This window comes from Melanerpes formicivorus, unplaced genomic scaffold (assembly GCF_026170545.1).
Source record: "Melanerpes formicivorus ecotype bairdi unplaced genomic scaffold, bMelFor1.0.p_v2 SCAF_1, whole genome shotgun sequence".
Lineage (NCBI taxonomy): Eukaryota > Metazoa > Chordata > Aves > Piciformes > Picidae > Melanerpes > Melanerpes formicivorus.
The window spans coordinates 45671778-45689797 of NW_027142353.1; the positions used below are offsets into that span (position 1 = coordinate 45671778).

The 18020-nt window shown below is 42.5% G+C and overlaps 1 protein-coding gene across 3 annotated transcripts in view; it reads right to left on the reverse strand.

Moving 5' to 3' along the window:
- Nucleotides 1–18020, reverse strand: part of NLGN4X (neuroligin 4 X-linked) — a 273134-nt gene that overhangs the window by 102855 nt on the left and 152259 nt on the right. For 2 of the 3 annotated variants that reach the window (XM_068141670.1, XM_068141678.1), the window contains exons 4-5: nucleotides 3862–3921; nucleotides 523–675 (exon numbers count right to left, since the gene is read on the reverse strand). In XM_068141670.1, the coding sequence (XP_067997771.1) occupies nucleotides 523–675; nucleotides 3862–3921 (213 nt within the window). The remainder of the gene's footprint in view (nucleotides 1–522; nucleotides 676–3861; nucleotides 3922–18020) is intronic. The other variant, XM_068141686.1, reaches the window with a different exon arrangement.

Consider the following 18020-nt stretch of genomic DNA (forward strand, 5'->3'; position numbering starts at 1 on the left):
GTCGTGGATGTAAGGTTATTTTATTACTCAATCTAATGCTGACAGAGGAATATTTATAATGTCAAGAAGATGCAGCCCCTGTTGTTTGAAATACAGAATTATTAATTCATCTCAATATTACAATTCATGATTTTAGGAAGATAATTTTACACAACTCCTTGAAATCCCTTTGCTTCATATTACCTGTAACATGAATTCCATAGGTGAGCATAGCCTGGTTTGTTTTGTGTGTATTACCAATACATCCTCTGTCCTAAAAACCAGTTTGCACACAAAAATAATAAATATAAACAGTAACATTTTCCCTTTTTGCTATAATTACTGTTTTGAAACTGAGCCAAGAGCAAATATCATCTGATGACAAAACATAAACTAGCACTAAGATTACTATAAATATCCAGTGTTATTTTTCTAAGGTGAAGGCAGCTGCCTAGCTGGCCCAAGGATCTATGACTAATCAGTAGATAAATTAAACAGCCAAATATTTCTATGCAAGTGATGATGAAGAAAAGAGTCACTTACCTAAAACCCCCAGCCTGTAATTGAGAGTGACAACAATGACATTTCCATAACTTGCTAGAATGCTGCCATCAATCATATTGCCAGTACCCTCCATGTAAGATCCACCATGGATGTAGACCATAACAGGTTTCTTGGTGTTCTGATCATGAATGTCTGAAAAAATTTGAGTAAGGAGAACATAATAAAGTAATAACAAATAAGTAAATATGGCATTAGAAATTTATAACAGTGCTAAAAATATTAATTATTTCCTACATTTTCAATGTTACCACCACTACTTTAATGAACCAGCTTACACAGTTCAGGATCATTCTTTGAGTATTGTGATACATATCTTTTCCAATTTATAAGTATCTGTATATCTAATAATAAAATTACAATAATGATCCTTACTTTCTTATTCCTCACTAAGACATAATTGGTTGAAATTATGTTTCCAATAGTTCAGTAAAAGGTAGTATCAGAATATCAAATTGTTCTTATAGAAGTAAACATATAAAACTGTTCCTTCTTTCAAAGAGCTTGAAAGTTAACAAAGAAAGAATTTACGTGAATTCCTGGCCCAGATTTTTTGTATTTAAATCAAATGATGTTTCTTTGTACTTTTCCTTGTCATTGTAAACAAGCCTCAAAGAACAGACTTGAATTAATCCTCCTTAATGATATGGCTGATCTTTTGCATATGCAGAAAGGCTCTTGACTGCCTTCATATAGGTAAACTGGGTCTTTTAAAAAGCAGAGGGCAGTTCAGTGAGATGCCATTAGATAAACACACCTTTTACAAGTAATTTAGTGCATCTGCATGTGAAATAGGACACTTCATTCAATCATATAGCACAACACACAAGGGACGGAAGAATGTCAGACTATTTCAATCAGGATTAAAAAAAAAAACAGGGAAAAAGAGTGGTTTCTTTTGGGATGGACAGGCATTATTGAACAACAGAAAAGAGAAGGAAGAAAAAGGAAAATACCTAGAGCTACAGGACCTGGGTTTGAAAGCCTCCCAAAACTCTTCCCTCTCCTCAGGTTTCTTAGGAAATACCCTAAGATAATAAAAATGTGAACAGAAATGGGGTAACATATAGTATTTTGTGTATGTGGAACTAATCTGAGCATATTTAAACGTAAATTTTGACTGGTCATATTCCTATGGCCCACATGTATTTTACTCATGTGTATGCACTACTCTAAATATAAAAAAAAAAAGTAATCTGAGTGCAAGGGACCTATGTTCAAGCTCCAATGTACAGCTGTCCAGCCACCAGATTATAAGGCTTATTGTAGAATGTGCCTTCTTTATATTAAAAAATGTGCATACTTTACTTCTATTTTAGGTGTTGTACTTGAGCCACAGAACAAAAGGTTTTTTGTGACATTGTTTTAGTTGTTGTGACCATAAGAGAAATGCAGCCATTAAACCTATCATGTCCTAGTGGATGTTTTAAATTTTACTTTCTGCATTTTCAGCAAAGCATATGAATGTTTGTCTCCTGTGAAGGCACAGACAACCCTCAAAACATGAAACCAACAATTATTGAACATAATTATTTGTATTACTAAACTACCTTTCCCTTTTCTCTCAAAAGTGTCATGTCATGATATCTTATATTTAATCTTTCCTTATTACATAGTTCTACCTCAGTGTTGGATTTTTCACTGCTTAAGTCAATGGCAGGTTTCCTCTTCCCCTTCAATAGGAACATGATTAGCTTCAAAACAAAGGAAATGAGCTCCATGCTTTATGTACTTTGATCTAAAGTAGATGCCCTTGGTAATTAGCTTATAATTTTTAGAGAGGTCTGGAGGCTAATGTATTCATAATCAAATATCTTTCTTTTTAAAGCAATTTTAATTTTGCATGTTGCTTATCTTTTACTTTAAGTACAAAATTTGGTACAGAAAATCATGATTACGTAATTTTTCAAAAATAACATGTTGCACGGAAACAGGAAGGTGATACTCAGAAATTAACAAAATAAGTTTGAAGTATTCTGCACATCATTTTTGCGTTATTAAAAATAGTTTAGTCAGCAATGAGGTGATACAGTAGAAGGCAACCAGCATGAATCAAAGGCCAGAGATTGTTTTGACAGTATTTTATATATGGATAGAGTAGTTACAATTGAGTTAAACACCCAGGAAAAGAGGAGGTAAATGGCCTCACTGCAATATGTGTTCATTATGTAAGGAGAAAAGAGAGCAGAAATGTTTTCAAGTTACTTGAACCAATGTTAGACAGAAGAAAATAGGAAAGAAGACATGGAATAACACTTCGGATTGGCCAAACATGAGAGGATTAAAAAACACTTTGCTTCAAAAACAGACTAATAAATTACCCAAGGTTGTAATCCTCTCAATTAATTTGAAACTTTTTTTTTTTTATGTATGTGATTTGGTAAATAATAAAGTAAAATAAACTGTTCATGTAGCTTTAATTAAATGAAAGTATGAGAATATAGGAAGACTTCATTATATTTTTTCTATTTTAGTGCATCCCAAACTAGCTCTGCTCTGCCAAGCCAAGAAAAAAAAAAACATTTACTTGCAAAACATTTTTTGGGTGCTTCATTGTGAACTTTAATAATTCCTTTCATGGAAGGAAACCCAGCTCTGAAAGATGTCAGTTAAAGAGTGTCACTGATTTCAATGGGAAAGTGGTCAGTCAGAATTAATCTATTTCAGAGGCTATCTTATTACAGGAAATAACAACAAAGCAACATCAATAGCTTCCTTTTTTGTGTCCTAAAATAAACCACATCCTGTGAGGGAAAAAAAGAAAAAAAAAAAAGAAAAAAGAAAAAGAGAAAAAGAAAAAACAGTAAATAAAAATAGCAAAGCCATAACCCCAATGCAACTGTATCAATGTACAGCATGTGCACTGGGAAAGAAAGGATATATGTAAGTTTTTTCATGAATTTCAAACAGGTGAATTTACAAAATGTGTAGGAGAGGAAAGAGCACATGCAAATTTTTAAATTCAATTTTCTCAGCCTAAGAAAGAATAGAGGGGGGAAAGTATATAGTTTAATATAATGTTTATGTTACTCACTTCACTCATTTAGGAATAACCTTTACACCTACGTCACAGAGAAACTGAAGACATCTATACACTGATTTGGATTTAAAAAAAGAAAAACAATGAAAGTAATTTCTAAAGAAGAAAATAAAAAGGCACACTGAGTTGTGCTTCTGCAAATAAGGGACTAAAAAGAATACTGAAATAAAAGCAATCATTATTATCATTAGTAGTATTAGTATTATTATCATAAAAATTTAAAAGTTTATGTTCATGCATCAGGGTCGAGCTTTGGAAAAAAAAAACAAAACAAAAAATACCTTCATCTTCACCACGATCATTACTGGTTATATCATCTGCGCTTTTCTTTGTGTTGGCTCCTGGGATCATAGTGAGGAGGAGAATAAAGGGAAAAAAAGAGATTTCAAAACCAGCAGGTTCTCAAAAAAACCCCAACAACAACAACAACAAAAAAAAAACACTAGTACAAAAAAATGTAACAAAAATGTCAAAATCTGTTACATTTCAAATTGAAAAAAAAAGATGCAAACTGCACATAAACATAAAATGTCAAGAAGAACAAATTGGAAATATTTGAAAAAATATGTTGTATTCTGTGACAATGTAGGTACTTCAGTTAAAAGTAATTTCTCCAAAAGCAAAATTAATGCGCTATTAAAAAGAATAAACAAAAAAGTATATTAAAAATGTACCAAATTATGGTTTCTACACGAGAAATGCAATTTATTTCATTCCGTTCTGTAACTTTCAAGAAATAATGCCTTTAGTCACTGTCATCAGTGATTTAACATTTTATTAATCCTCATTAGGATTTATTAAGGATTAGACACAACCTTAATTTTAGAGGGAACCAATGCAAGTAAAATTATCGTTAAGTCTTTCATAACATAAATGCACCAAAACAAAACATATAGACCTCCTTAAAATTCAACATTGTTTCCCATATGAGCAAAACCATATTTAAAACAGCTAACTGTAAACAAAGGTGAAACAGAGTTGAGTCAATGCCAGTCCAAAAGTTCATATTATGGTCTTTAGAAAGAAAAGAAAAAATAACCAGAAATTAACTGAAAACCATTACTTACCATAATAAATAACTTACACATTTAGTAGAAGATTTAGTAAATAATACATTTTAATTTGTGCTCAATATTTTTTCTGAAAATACTTTTGAGGTGTGTACAGGCACACACACACATACATAGCCTGTGCTTATGGGAGCAAGAGTAAATAAGCATACTCAGCCATCTCCTTAGCTAGTGCTTCTATTTTCTGACTTAAAAAAAAAATTACTCCAAGCTATCCTTCCTCCCAAAGTTTAATTATACATTCTTTTGCAGATATTCAGTGTCGGGGAACTTTTATTACCCATATATATGAAAATAACAGAAGCGCCAGTTTTAGATTTGGATTCCCATTCATCAAGCAAACACTATCACTGTTTTAAAGGATTGGCCTTTCTGCAGTCTAAGAAGGGTTCACTCACTGCACAAGAAACATAAATGTTAATCTTAACAACAATCCTGGAAACAACAATAGAGAGGAAAGAAGGGCACATAGCAGGGGCGTTCTAGCACAACACTGAAATCCAGAAGTATTTTTATTGGCCAATCTAGGTATTAATTCTGAAGCTTCTAATGGCTGCAAAAAGTATCAACTACTGCTTAAGCTGATGTAATTTCTTTCCAATTTATATGTAATTGCTCCATCTGTCACACAGTATACCTTTTGACCCCATGTAATTTTGGGAAAGCCTTATTTTCAGAAATCATATAGCACATGATTAGTTGTATGACATTCCAGTTTCACATAGAACACACTCAACCTTCTCAAAACTTCCAGTTCAAACCATATTAATACAGGATTTAGTAGTAAGTCTATCAGTCATATGTCTTATTTATACAGCCATTTCAACAGATCTCTAAATTTTTTGGTTTCACATCCCACAAGAGTTACTATAATTTTAGAATCAGTCTCAAGGGAGCATTGGGAAAATAGAACTTTGCTTTCCTTTTTGAATTTCTCCAATCGTGGGTTAGCTTTACTCTGATCCCCGTTTAATGCACAAAACATAAGTCATTTCATGTTGTCACAGTTTAGAGCAAGACAGATTGCTTTTACCTCTTCCACAGGGGCAAAAGAAAATCGCTCAACAAAGGATTGGATAAGATTGGGAAGGTTAAACAGAAATACTATTCACAACTATATAAAATAATACAAAGCCTATAAAATACACAAAATCACAGAATCACATAATCACCAAGGTTGGAAGAGATCTCAAAGATCATCAAATCCAACCTGTCAGCATAGACCTCATGACTAAACCATGGCACCAAGTGCCACGTCCAATCCCCTCTTGAACACCGCCAGGGATGGTGACTCCACCACCTCCCTGGGCAGCCCATTCCAAAGGCTAACGACTCTCTCAGTGAATAACTTTCTCCTCACTTTGAGCCTAAACTTCCCCTGGTGCAGCTTGAGACTGTCCCCCCTTGTTCTGGTGCTGGTTGCCTGGGAGAAGAGACCAACCCCTTCCTGGCTACAACCTCCCTTCAGGTAGTTGTAGACAGCAATAAGATCTCCCCTGAGTCTCCTCTTCTCCAGGCTAAACAATCCCAGCTCCCTCAGACTCTCCTCATAGGGCTTGTGCTCAAGGCCTCTCACCAGCCTTGTTGCCCTTCTCTGGACATATTCAAGTGTCTCAATGTCCTTCTTAAACTGAGGGGCCCAGAACTGGACACAGGACTCAAGGTGTGGCCTAACCAGTGCTGAATACAGGGACACAATGTCTTCCCTGTTCCTGCTGGCCACACTATTCTTGATGCAGTCCAAGATGCCATAGGCCTTCTTGGCCACGTGGGCACACTGCTGGCTCATGTTCAGCCGAATGTAGTCAGCACCCCATGATCCCTCTCTGTTTGGCAGCTCACCAGCTACTCCAACCACAGCCTGTCACTCTGCATGGGGTTATTGTGGCCAAAGTGCAGTACCTGGCACTTGGATTTGTTGATTATCATCCTGTTGGACTCTGCCCATCTGTTCAGTCTGTTGATGTCTGTCTGCAGAGCCCTCCTACCTTCTAATAGATCAACATCTGCTCCCAACTTGGTGTCATCTGCAAATTTGCCAATGACTGACTCAATTCCCTCATCCAGATCATCAATGAAGATATTTGTTGCAGTTTGAGCTGGGTGCCCCCTGCTGTGTTTACTTCCTGTGTCCAGAAATCCAGCCCAGAGGGGTGGACACAGGAAATTAGGTATTTCTTACCACAATTCTTTGCACCACTATAAGATCCAGTGCAGGGTCTATCACTTCCTCTTTTCTTCCTCCTCCATCAGCCGATAACTGGGGGAGATGTCTCCTGGCTTTAGGCCTGGCTAGGCCCAAGGCCATGGGGGGATGGGCAGTCTCAGATCTGGCCAGCTGAGACTAGCCTAGCAGTGGGAGGGGGAAGAAGGAGCCCTGGGGATCTTGGGTGTACCCTCGGGCGGGGATGGGATGTCTCTGGGTTTGCTTTGGGATCTCTCTTTGTCACTGCATTTCTGGCTTTCTGTAAACGTTCACTGCCTTCTATTTAAACTTTTCAAAAAGGACTGTGGTGGTTTGGCTCTGGTCTGGAGGCCAGATACCCACCAAGCCGCTCTATCACTCCCCCTCTTAAGTGAACAGGGGAAGAAGGGAAAGAAAATATAACAGAAGCCAGGGATAAGATAGGAGCAATTTAATAACACTAATAAGCAAACAGCAATAGACCGCATGCAAGCAATAGAAAGCAGAGAGAGAGATGTTAGTCTCTATTTCCCATCAGCAGGACAGTGGTCAGTCTTGGGAAGCAGGGCTGTCTAAGCTTGGTGGTTCCTTGGGAGGATGAACGCCATGGACAAATCCCCCCACTTCCTTCTTTCACTTCCTTCTTATGACTGAGCTGGCATTATATGTTATGGAATACCTCTTTGGCCAGTCTGAGTCAGCTGGCTCAGCTGTGTCCCCTCCCAAGATTTATCCCACCTCTCAATGTACTCTTGGGGCAGGGAAAAGTTGAAAGGACACAGCCTGGATACTGGATTCAGATGTAGCCAAAACACTGCTGTGTTATCAACTACTGCTGCAAAAACCACACCACTAGAACAATGCTGTGAGGAGAATTAACTCCAGCCCAGTTCAACCCAATACAATCATAAAGAGGATGTGGCCCAGAACTGATCCCTGGGGGACACCACTAGTGACTGGCCACCAGTTGGATGTGGCACCATTCACCACTATTCTCTGGGCTCAGCCCTCTAGCCAGTTCCTAACCTGGCACAGAGTGATGCTGTCTAAGCCACGAGCTGACAGCTTGGCCAGCAGTTTGCTGTGGGGGACAGTGTCAAAGGCCTTGCTGAACTCCAGGTAGAATAGAATAGAACAGAATAAACCAGGTTGGAAGAGACCTTCAAGATCATCGCGTCCAACCTATCATCCAACACCACCTAATCAACTAACCCATGTAACCAAGCACTACATGCACAGCCTTTCTCACATCTACCAGGTGGGTCACCTGATCATAGAAGGAGATAAGGTTGGAGAGGCAGGGTCTCCCCTTCCTAAATCTGTTGGCTAGACCTGAGCCCTTGGCCATCCTTCAGGTGTGCAGTTACTGCCGCCAAGATAATCTGCTCCATCATTTTCCCTGGCACTGAGGTCAGGCTGACTGGCATGTAGTTTCCAGGTTACTCTATCCGACCCTTCTTGTGGATGGGGTTCATCACATTGGCCAGTTTCCAGTCATCTGGCACCTCTCCGGTGAGCCAGGACTGGAGGAAAATGATGGAGAGCGGCTTGGCCAGCTCATCTGCCAGCTCTCTCAACACCCTAGGACGGATCCCGTCCGATACCATAGACTTGTCAGTATCCAAGTGGCTCAGCAAGTCCCAAACTAATTCCTCGTCTATTTCTGGGGCAATACACTGCTCCCCAACCCCATCACCCAGCTCAGGAGGCCACTTGTCCTGAATTCCTCCTGCCTTACTGTTGAAAACTGAGGCAAAGAAGGTATTTAGAAGCTCAGCCTTTTCCTCATCTTTAGTTACAGTGTTACCCTACAGGTCCAATAAAGAGAGTAGGTTCTTCTCGCCCCTCTTTTTAGGGTTAATATATTTATAAAAATGCTTTTTATCTTTCATAGAAGTGGCCAGCTTAAGTTCTAACTGGGCTTTTGCCTCTCTAATTTTTCTCCTGCATAATCAAACAACATCCTTAAATGTATCACGAGAAGCCTCCCCCTTCTTCCAAAGGTGATACATCCTGTTTTTAATTTAATTCTTTCAGAAGCTGTTTGCTCATCCAGGCCGGTCGCCTTCCCTGCTGGCTCATCTTTTGGCACATGGGAACTGCCAGCTCCTGTGCCTTCAAGAGCTCCTGTTTGAAGTAGGTCCAACCATCCTGGACCCCTCAGTTCTTAAGGGCTGCTACCCAGGGAACTTTCCAAGTAAGTTTCTTAATCAAGTTGAAGCTTGCCCGCTGGTAGTCCATAGTGAGGGTTCTGTTACTGCTCCTCCCTATCTCCCTGCATATTGGAAACTTCACAATCTCGTCATCACTGAACCCTAGACAGCCTCCCACTGTCACATCTCCCACCAGCCCTTCTCTATTGGAGAACAGCAGGTCAAGCAGAGCCTGACCCCTGGTAGGCTCACTTAACAGCTGCATCAGGAATCTGTTCTTGCTACGCTCTAGGGATCTTCTGGACTGCCTCCTCTCTGCTGAATTAAGTTCCCAGAAGATGTCTGACAGGTTAAAGTCACCTACAAGGACAAGATCTGATGATCTTGAGACAGCCTCCAATTGCTTATGGAATATTTCATCTGCCTCCTCATCCTGATTATGTGGTCTATAACAGACTCCAACCGGGATGTCAGATTTGTTAAGCCTCCCTCTGATTTTATCCAACAGGCTCTCAATCCCTTCATCTTCCACCTCAAGTTCTGTGGCAGAGAGTGACTCCCTAATATTGTGACTGTTTGATGCTGCCCCTTTAAGAAAGGGGACATTGTGGCTGAATGTTTATAAACGAAAGACAGATCTAAACTAATTTCATTGGTAGATTGGTAGAAAGCACCTTTGAACTTGAGAGTACAACAGAGTATTCTGGGCAGTCCGGCACTTCTTTTTCTTCCTTGCGGCAGCTTGCAGCTTTCTGGGCTTTCGGCCAGACTGACCTTGAAACTGATAAACTGCAAGGCCTGTACTAACTGCTTTCCAATTAACAACTGCTCTTTTTTTTTTCTCTCTCTTTATAACCCTCTCTGGGGAAAAGGGGAAGAGAAGGGGGTACAGGGGTGGGGAACCCTCCTTGGCAGAGGAGGGAAATCTCATTTCTGTGTTACTTTGTTGTATATTTCTGTATATATTGTAAATACTGTAAATTGTGTATATATTCCCCTGCATCTTCCTGAACTGCTTTGTAAATACAGCACACAATCCCTTTGCTAATCCGGCTGTGTGGTTTTTTTTTTCCTTTCAATTTTCTTCCCTTCACTTTACGGGGGGGAGAAGGCCCGGCCTTTTCCTTCAACCCTCGACATTTTTTTTTTCTTGGCGCCCAACGTGGGGCAGATAATTAGTTTGATTTATTGCTTTATTTCTTTAGTGTTTTATAGCTGGATTAGCAAACATGAGGGTGCTGTGGTTTTTAGAACACTTATTTTTTTCAATTTTTGGGGCTCTGGTTTACAGATATTGTTTGGGTTTGATTTTGGATTACGTGGGTAAATATTTGGTGCGGACAATTTATTTGTGGTTTATGTATAGAGTTAGATTATGGTATGGAAAATGTGTTCATTTCTTATGGCCGGCGAGATACAGAAATGAAACCTCTAGCACTCCCCCAATTGAGATAAAAGGCTTTAAGATTCCACCAGAGGAGAGAGTAACTTTAGGTGATGGCTGGGATCCAAAGGTGATTCATTTTATGGGTGTAATTCTGCTGCTGGTGATAATTATTGTGTATCTGCTGATTTCTCTGCGGCAGGAGAGAAAGGTGTCCAGACCGTGTATTGTTATTAAAACTAGATCAAAGAGAAAACGCCGGGGATCTGGGTCAGTCCCAGAGACATCTAGTGATGAGGAGTGTGGAGAATCTGTGTCAGTTAAAAAGAGGGATAAAAAATTAATTGGTAAAGCAGCTCTGAATGGTTTTGCCGCTGATTTTGGCAAGCTGCCAGGGGCAGCAGCAGATATCAACATGGCGCCTACTCCTTCTCCTCCTCCTTCTCCGTCGGCCATTAACAGAGGAATGTCAGTTCCGCCCACTCTCTCGGTGGGACTGGAAGTCACTGTCCCAGTAGCTGATTTATCTCAGGACCTGTCAGCTTCTATTAAGGTAGCTGTAAATTCAAACACAGCTCCAGTTAAGGTGGCTGTTTTAAAGACTAGAAGTGGAAAGACCAAAGCTGATCCAGGAGCTGATGGAGAAGAAGAGCAGGAGACTGATCGTGGTGAGGGGCCCTCTACTAGAAGAGAACCTGCTGAGGAGGAAGAGAAGATTTGTTTTAAAGATCTAGCTGATCTAGTGAGAGCAAAGCAGGATAGAGATGCAGCTAGGACAGGAGCTGGCAAAGGTGGTTCTCAGCTTAAAGAGATCCTTGAGAAAACGGCAGCAGGATTATTAGGTCAACAAGTTGAGGGAGAGGAGGAAGAGGATGATATTACTGAATGTTTGTCACCACGTGAGGAGTTACAAAATGTCCGTAAAGATTTCACTAAGGCAGATAAGGAGCCAGTTCTCACTTGGCTTAGTAGGTGTTATGACACAGGTGCTCCAGATCTAATGGTTGGAGACAAGTCAGCAGCTCAGTTAGGAACTCTCTTGAAGGATAAAGGAATAGATAGACATCTAGGCAGGGTTCTCGGTAAGGTTAACCTGTGGATACGCCTTTTAATGGTGGTTGCCCTGACATACCCTTCCATGGGTATGTCCCTTCCATGGAATCCCAAACCCTGGACTACCATAGATGAGGGAATTAAGCACTTGAGAGAATTTGCTGTTAGAGAGATACTCTATGGTGAACATGAAACTCTGAATCCTGATGACATTCCTGTAGGCATTGGTCTTGCTAAAAAGATCATCAATCTTGCTCCTTCTAATTATGCAAACATTTTGGCAAGCAAAATTGTGTCAAGAAGTTATGGTGGAGCTTCTCCTACGGTTGGCCAATTCAGTGATCAAATGAGACAACTGGAGGATAGCATGACACGTGTTTCTTTGGTTTCAGCCATTGAAACTCTGTCTGGAAAAATGGAGAGTAGCATGAAGGATCTGAAAGATTCCATATACCAATTGGCGCAGAAAGATAATTCTAATTCTTCCTCCAGGTGGATAGAAGTTTCATCTGTGAGGAATACACGTCCTCCAAGGAGGTCATTCCAAAACAGATCAAATCAAAACAGACCACCAAGGCAGTCACATAGGACTATTTGGATAACTCTGCGTGATCAGTTTGGTGAGAACATGAACTGCTGGGATGGCCAACCAACTTCTAATCTTCTCAGGAGACTGAGGGAATTGCAAAGTGGCAGAACCCAAGGTAGCAATACCAGAAGGGTAGCTGTTACTTCCACAGTTCCCCAGAACAACTCTAATAGCTCCAACAGTGGCTCCAGTTATAACATGCAAAGCTATAACACTGCACACTGTGCGCAATGCACATGTGGGCATGTTCCCCATAACTAGGGGTGCCCTGCCTCCCGCCAGGGGGAAGAGAGGGATAACAGAGATAACAGAATCTATTGGGATGTGTACATCCAGTGGCCTGGCACTTCACAATTTCGGAAGTACAGGGCCTTGGTTGACACAGGAGCTCAGTGCACCATAATGCCATCAAATTATCAGGGATCAGAGTCTATAACTATTTTGGGAGTCACTAGTGGATCTCAAGAGTTAAGTAAGGTGGAGGTTAATATAACTCATAAACAACGGAGGAAGCATACAGTTGTGACCGGACCTGACGAACCTTGGATTTTGGGAATTGATTTTCTGAGAGAAGGGCGTTTCAAAGACCCTAGAGGCTATAAATGGTCTTTTGGAGTAGCTTCTGTAGAAATTGATGGACAAAAATTGAAGCTGTCTGCTAGACCCGAGCTTTCTGCAGTTGTGGGACAACATAAGATACAGGACATTCAATTGCCAGTTGCTTCTCAGACTGTGCATCACAGACAATACAGAATCAACCGTGACTCTTTGATGCCCATTCAGAATCTGATTTGTCAGTTGGAGAGTCAGAAAGTCGTCAGCAAAACTCATTCACCTTTCAACAGTCCAGTGTGGCCTGTGCAGAAGCAGAATGGAGACTGGTGTCTGACGGTAGACTACCGAGCCCTAAATGAAGTGACACCACCTATGAGTGCAGCAGTACCAGACATGATGGAGCTACAGTATGAGCTGGAATCCAAAGAGGCCAAATGGTATGCTACCATAGACATTGCTAATGCATTTTTCTCTATTCCCATAGCAGAGGAATGCAGGCCTCAGTTTGCTTTCACCTGGAGAGGAATCCAGTACACTTTCAACAGACTGCCAATGGGCTGGATCCACAGCTCAAGCATCTGTCATGCAGTGATCCACGATGCTCTGGAGAAAGGCGGTGCTCCGGAACACATCCAGTTCATTGATGATATCATCGTCTGGGGTAAAACTGCTAAGGAAGTCTTCGAGAAAGGTAACAAAATCATTGACGTTCTTCTGAATGCAGGTTTTGCCATCAAGCGAGACAAGGTGAAAGACCTACCACAGAGATTCAGTTTCTGGGAGTGCGGTGGCAGGATGGATGCTGACACATTCCAGTGGATGTGGTAAAAAGAGTCTCTACCATGGCAAATCCCACAAACAAACAAGAGACCTTACGTTTCTTAGGGATAGTGGGATTTTGGGGACTGCACATTCCTGGATACAGTCAGATTGTGAAACCTCTGTATGATGTGATCCGAAAGAGAAACCATTTACGCTGGGGACCTGAACAACAAGCAGCCTTTGACCAGATAAAGCAAGAGGTAGTTCAAGCAATGGGTCTGGGACCTGTCCGAGATGGTCCAGACATTAAGAACATTTTGTACACGGCTGCAAGTGACAATGTTCCAACCTGGTGCTTGTGGCAAAAAGCTCCAGGTGAGACACATGGACGACCTCTTGGTTTCTGGAGTCGAGGTTCCAGAGGTTCAGAGGCTAATTACACTCCAACAGAGAAAGAAATTCTAGCTGCCTATGAAGGAGTAAAAGCATCTTCTGAAGTAACTGGAACTGAATCACAACTTCTCTTAGCTCCCAGATTACCAGGTTTGAATTGGATGTTCAAAGGCAAAGGCTCCACACCACATCATGCCACAGACTCAACATGGTCTAAGTGGATGGCTCTGATAACACAGAGAGCTTGAATGGGAAATCTTGAAAGGCCTGGTCTAGTGGAGGTGATATCAAGTTGGCCTGAAGGCACCAACTGTGCTAAACCTCCAGAGGAGAGAGTAACTCATGCTGAGGAAGCTCCTCCTTACAATGACCTTTCTGATGATGAAAAGAAATATGCTTTGTTCACGAACAGTTCCTGTCATCTTGTTGGAAACAAGCGAAGGTGGAAGTCTGCAGTGTGGAGTCCAACACGCCGAGTTGCAGAGGCGAAGGATGGAGAAGGTGAATACAGTCAGTTCACAGAGGTGAAAGCTGTCCAGCTAGTTCTCGATGTGGCTGAACGTGAGAGATGGCCAAAGCTTTATCTCTACACCGACTCATGGATGGTAGCCAATGCTCTATGGGGTTGGCTAAAGAACTGGAAGAAGAGTGGTTGGCAGAGGAAAGGAAAACACATTTGGGCAGCTGACCTGTGGCAGGACATTGCTGATCGAGTCGAGAGAATTCCAGTGAAAGTGAGACACATCGATGCTCACATTCCTAAGAGCAAAGCTACTGAGGAACAGCAACACAACCGTCAGGCAGATCTAGCTGCAAGAGTTTCTCAAGTAGACATGGACTCTAATCTTGATCTCAACTGGAAACACTGAGGTGAGATATTCTTAGCTCGGTGGGCTCATGATTTGTCAGGACATCAAGGAAGAGATGCAACAAACCAATGGGCTTGTGACAGATCCATAGACATTTCCATGGATGCTATCACACAAGTCATCCATGACTGTGACATTTGTGCTGCTATTAAGCAGGCAAAACAAATTAAGCCCTTGTGGTATGGTGACAGATGGTCCAAGTACAAGTATGGTGAAGCTTGGCAGATTGACTACATCACTCTACCACGTTCTCATTCTGGTAAGCAATACGTGCTTATCATGGTAGAGGCAAACACTGGATGGTTGGAAACTTATCCAGTTCCACATGCAACTGCACGCAACACCATTCTCGGTCTGTAGAGACAGATCCTGTGGAGACACGGAACTCCAGAGAGGATTGAGTCAGACAACAGGACTCATTTCAAGAACAACCTTGTAAAGAATTGGGCAAAAGAGCACGGCATTGAGTGGATATTCCATATTCCTTACTATGCACCAGCTTCACGGAAGATTGAACCACTGGCCACTGGCGCCACTGGCGCGAGGCTACCATCTGCGGGCTTATGACTGAACGCCTCTAAGTCAGAATCCCGCCTAGACGTAGCGATACCGCAGCGCCGCCGGAGCCTCGGTGGGCTTGCGATAGCCGGCCGTCCCGTCCCGCGTGGGGCGGGGCCCGGTGGGGAATGCCGTTCGTTCAGTCGGGAACCGGAGGGGCGGACGGATGGGGCGCCGCCTCTCCCCCGTTCCGGAACTCATGGTCGTGGGGCACTCGGTGCTAAATCATTCGTAGACGACCTGATTCTGGGTCAGGGTTTCGTACGTAGCAGAGCAGCTTTATTTACCAGTGGTGTCCCCCAGGGATCAGTGCTGGGCCCTGTCCTCTTCAACATATTCGTTGATGATCTGGATGAAGGGGTAGAGTCAGTCATCAGCAAGTTTGCAGATGACACAAAGTTAGGGGCAGATGTTAGTCAATTAGAGGGTAGAAAGGCTCTGCAGAGGGACCTCGACCGACTGGAAAGATGGGCAGAGTCCAATGGGATGGCTTTCAACAAGTCCAAGTGCCGAGTGCTGCACTTTGGCTACGGCAATCCCATGCAGAGCTATAGGCTGGGGTCGGAGTGGCTGGAGAGCTCCCAGACAGAGAGGGACCTGGGTGTGCTGATCGACAGCCACCTGAATATGAGCCAGCAGTGTGCTCAGGTGGCCAGGAGGGCCAATAGCATTCTGGCCTGCATTAGGAATAGTGTGGCCAGCAGGAGCAGGGAGGTCATAGTGCCCCTGTACTCTGCTCTGGTTAGGCCGCACCTTGAGTACTGTGTCCAGTTCTGGGCTCCTCAGTTTAAGAAGGACATTGAAACACTTGAGCGTGTCCAGAGAAGGGCAACAAGGCTGGTGAGAGGCCTTGAGCACAAGCCCTATGAGGAGAGGCTGAGGGAGCTGGGATTGTTTAGCCTGGAGAAGAGGAGGCTCAGGGGTGACCTTATTGCCCTCTACAACTACCTGAAGGGTGGTTGTAGCCAGGAGGGAGTTGGTCTCTTCTCCCAGGCAACCAGCACCAGAACAAGGGGACACAGTCTCAAGCTGCGCCAGGGGAGGTTCAGACTCGAGGTGAGGAGGAAGTTCTTCACCGAGCGAGTCATTCGGCATTGGAATGGGTTGCCCAGGGAGGTGGTTGAGTCATCGACCCTGGAGGCGTTCAAGGGGAGATTGGACGTGGCACTTGGTGCCATGGTCTAGTCATGGGGTCTGCGGTGTCAGGTTGGACTCGATGATCCTCGGGGTCCTTTCCAACCTGGGTGATACTGTGATACTGTGTGATACTGTGTGAACACTACAATGGTTTGTTGAAGACCACTCTTAAAGCCATGGGAGGTGGATCTTTGAAAAACTGGGAAAAACATTTAGCACAAGCAACCTGGCTGGTAAATAGTAGAGGTTCAGTGAACTGATCTGGACCTGCACAGTCAGATCTGCTACAGGAAGTAGAAGGTGATAGAGTTCCTGTGGTTAGAGAAAAGAATCTGTTAGGTAAACCGTTTGGGTATTTTCTCCCTCAGGAGAGGCTAAACCTGTCCGAGGGGTGGTTTCAGCTGAAGGTCCGGGTCACACTTACTGGGTAATGCAAGAGTATAGTGAAATTCAGTGTATTCCACAAAGAAACTTAACTTTACCTGAGAGAGTTTAATTTCAGAGTGTTGTAGAGATACATCGTGCCCAAAGGAAGAATCCATGAGGAATATACAGTGCACGAACCCTGAGAACCCTGAGAGCCCTGAGTCAACTAAGAGACCCTAAGAATCCCTGTTTCCCTTTTCTTCGCTTCGTCGGCGAAGAATTAAACTGTTTTCCATTTTTCTCATTTTCTGATTTTCTTGGACTTTTGAATCATCTACATCTCAGTATAGTCGGAATGGACTATGAACTTTACTCACAAACTGTGAATATTGTCTTGGATTGGATGGACATTATGAACAGCCAATGAAGTTGTTTAGAAGGGGTGGACTGTGACCGTTTGAGGCTGTCCCTTTAAGAAAGGGGACATTGTGGCTGCATGTTTATAAACGAAGGACAGATCTAAACTAATTTCATTGGTAGATTGGTAGAAAGCACCTTTGAACTTGAGAGTACAGCAGAGTATTCTGGTCAGTCCAGCACTTCTTTTTCTTCCTTGCGGCAGCTTGCAGCTTTCTGGGCTTTCGGCCAGACTGACCTTGAAACTGATAAACTGCAAGGCCTGTACTAACTGCTTTCCAATTAACAACTGCTCTTTTTTTTTCTCTCTCTTTATAACCCTCTCTGGGGAAAAGGGGAAGAGAAGGGGGTACAGGGGTGGGGAACCCTCCTTGGCAGAGGAGGGAAATCTCATTTCTGTGTTACTTTGTTGTATATTTCTGTATATATTGTAAATACTGTAAATTGTGTATATATTCCCCTGCATCTTCCTGAACTGCTTTGTAAATACAGCACACAATCCCTTTGCTAATCTGGCTGTGTGTTTTGTTTTTTCCTTTCAATTTTCTTCCCTTCACTTTACAGGGAGGGGAGAAGGCCTGGCCTTTTCCTTCAACCCTCGACAAATATACAGAGACACCCCTTCTCCTCTTCTCCCTCCCCGTCTCTCCTAAAGAGCCTGTAACCCTTCCGTGTAGCACTCCAATTATGTGTATTGTCCCACCATATTTCTGAAATGGCTACAATATCATAGTCCTCCTGGTGTACCAGGACTTCCAGTTCTTCTTGCTTGTTACCCATACCGTGTGCATTGGTGTATGTGCACTTCAGATGGGCTCTCGACTTCTCAATTGACCCTAATTTGTGTCCCAATCACTCCTTTCCAGAGAGACTGGTTTCCTCATCCACCCACTTCAGACCTAGTTTAAAGCCCCCCTAATGAGCCCTGCCAACTCCAGTGCTAAAACTT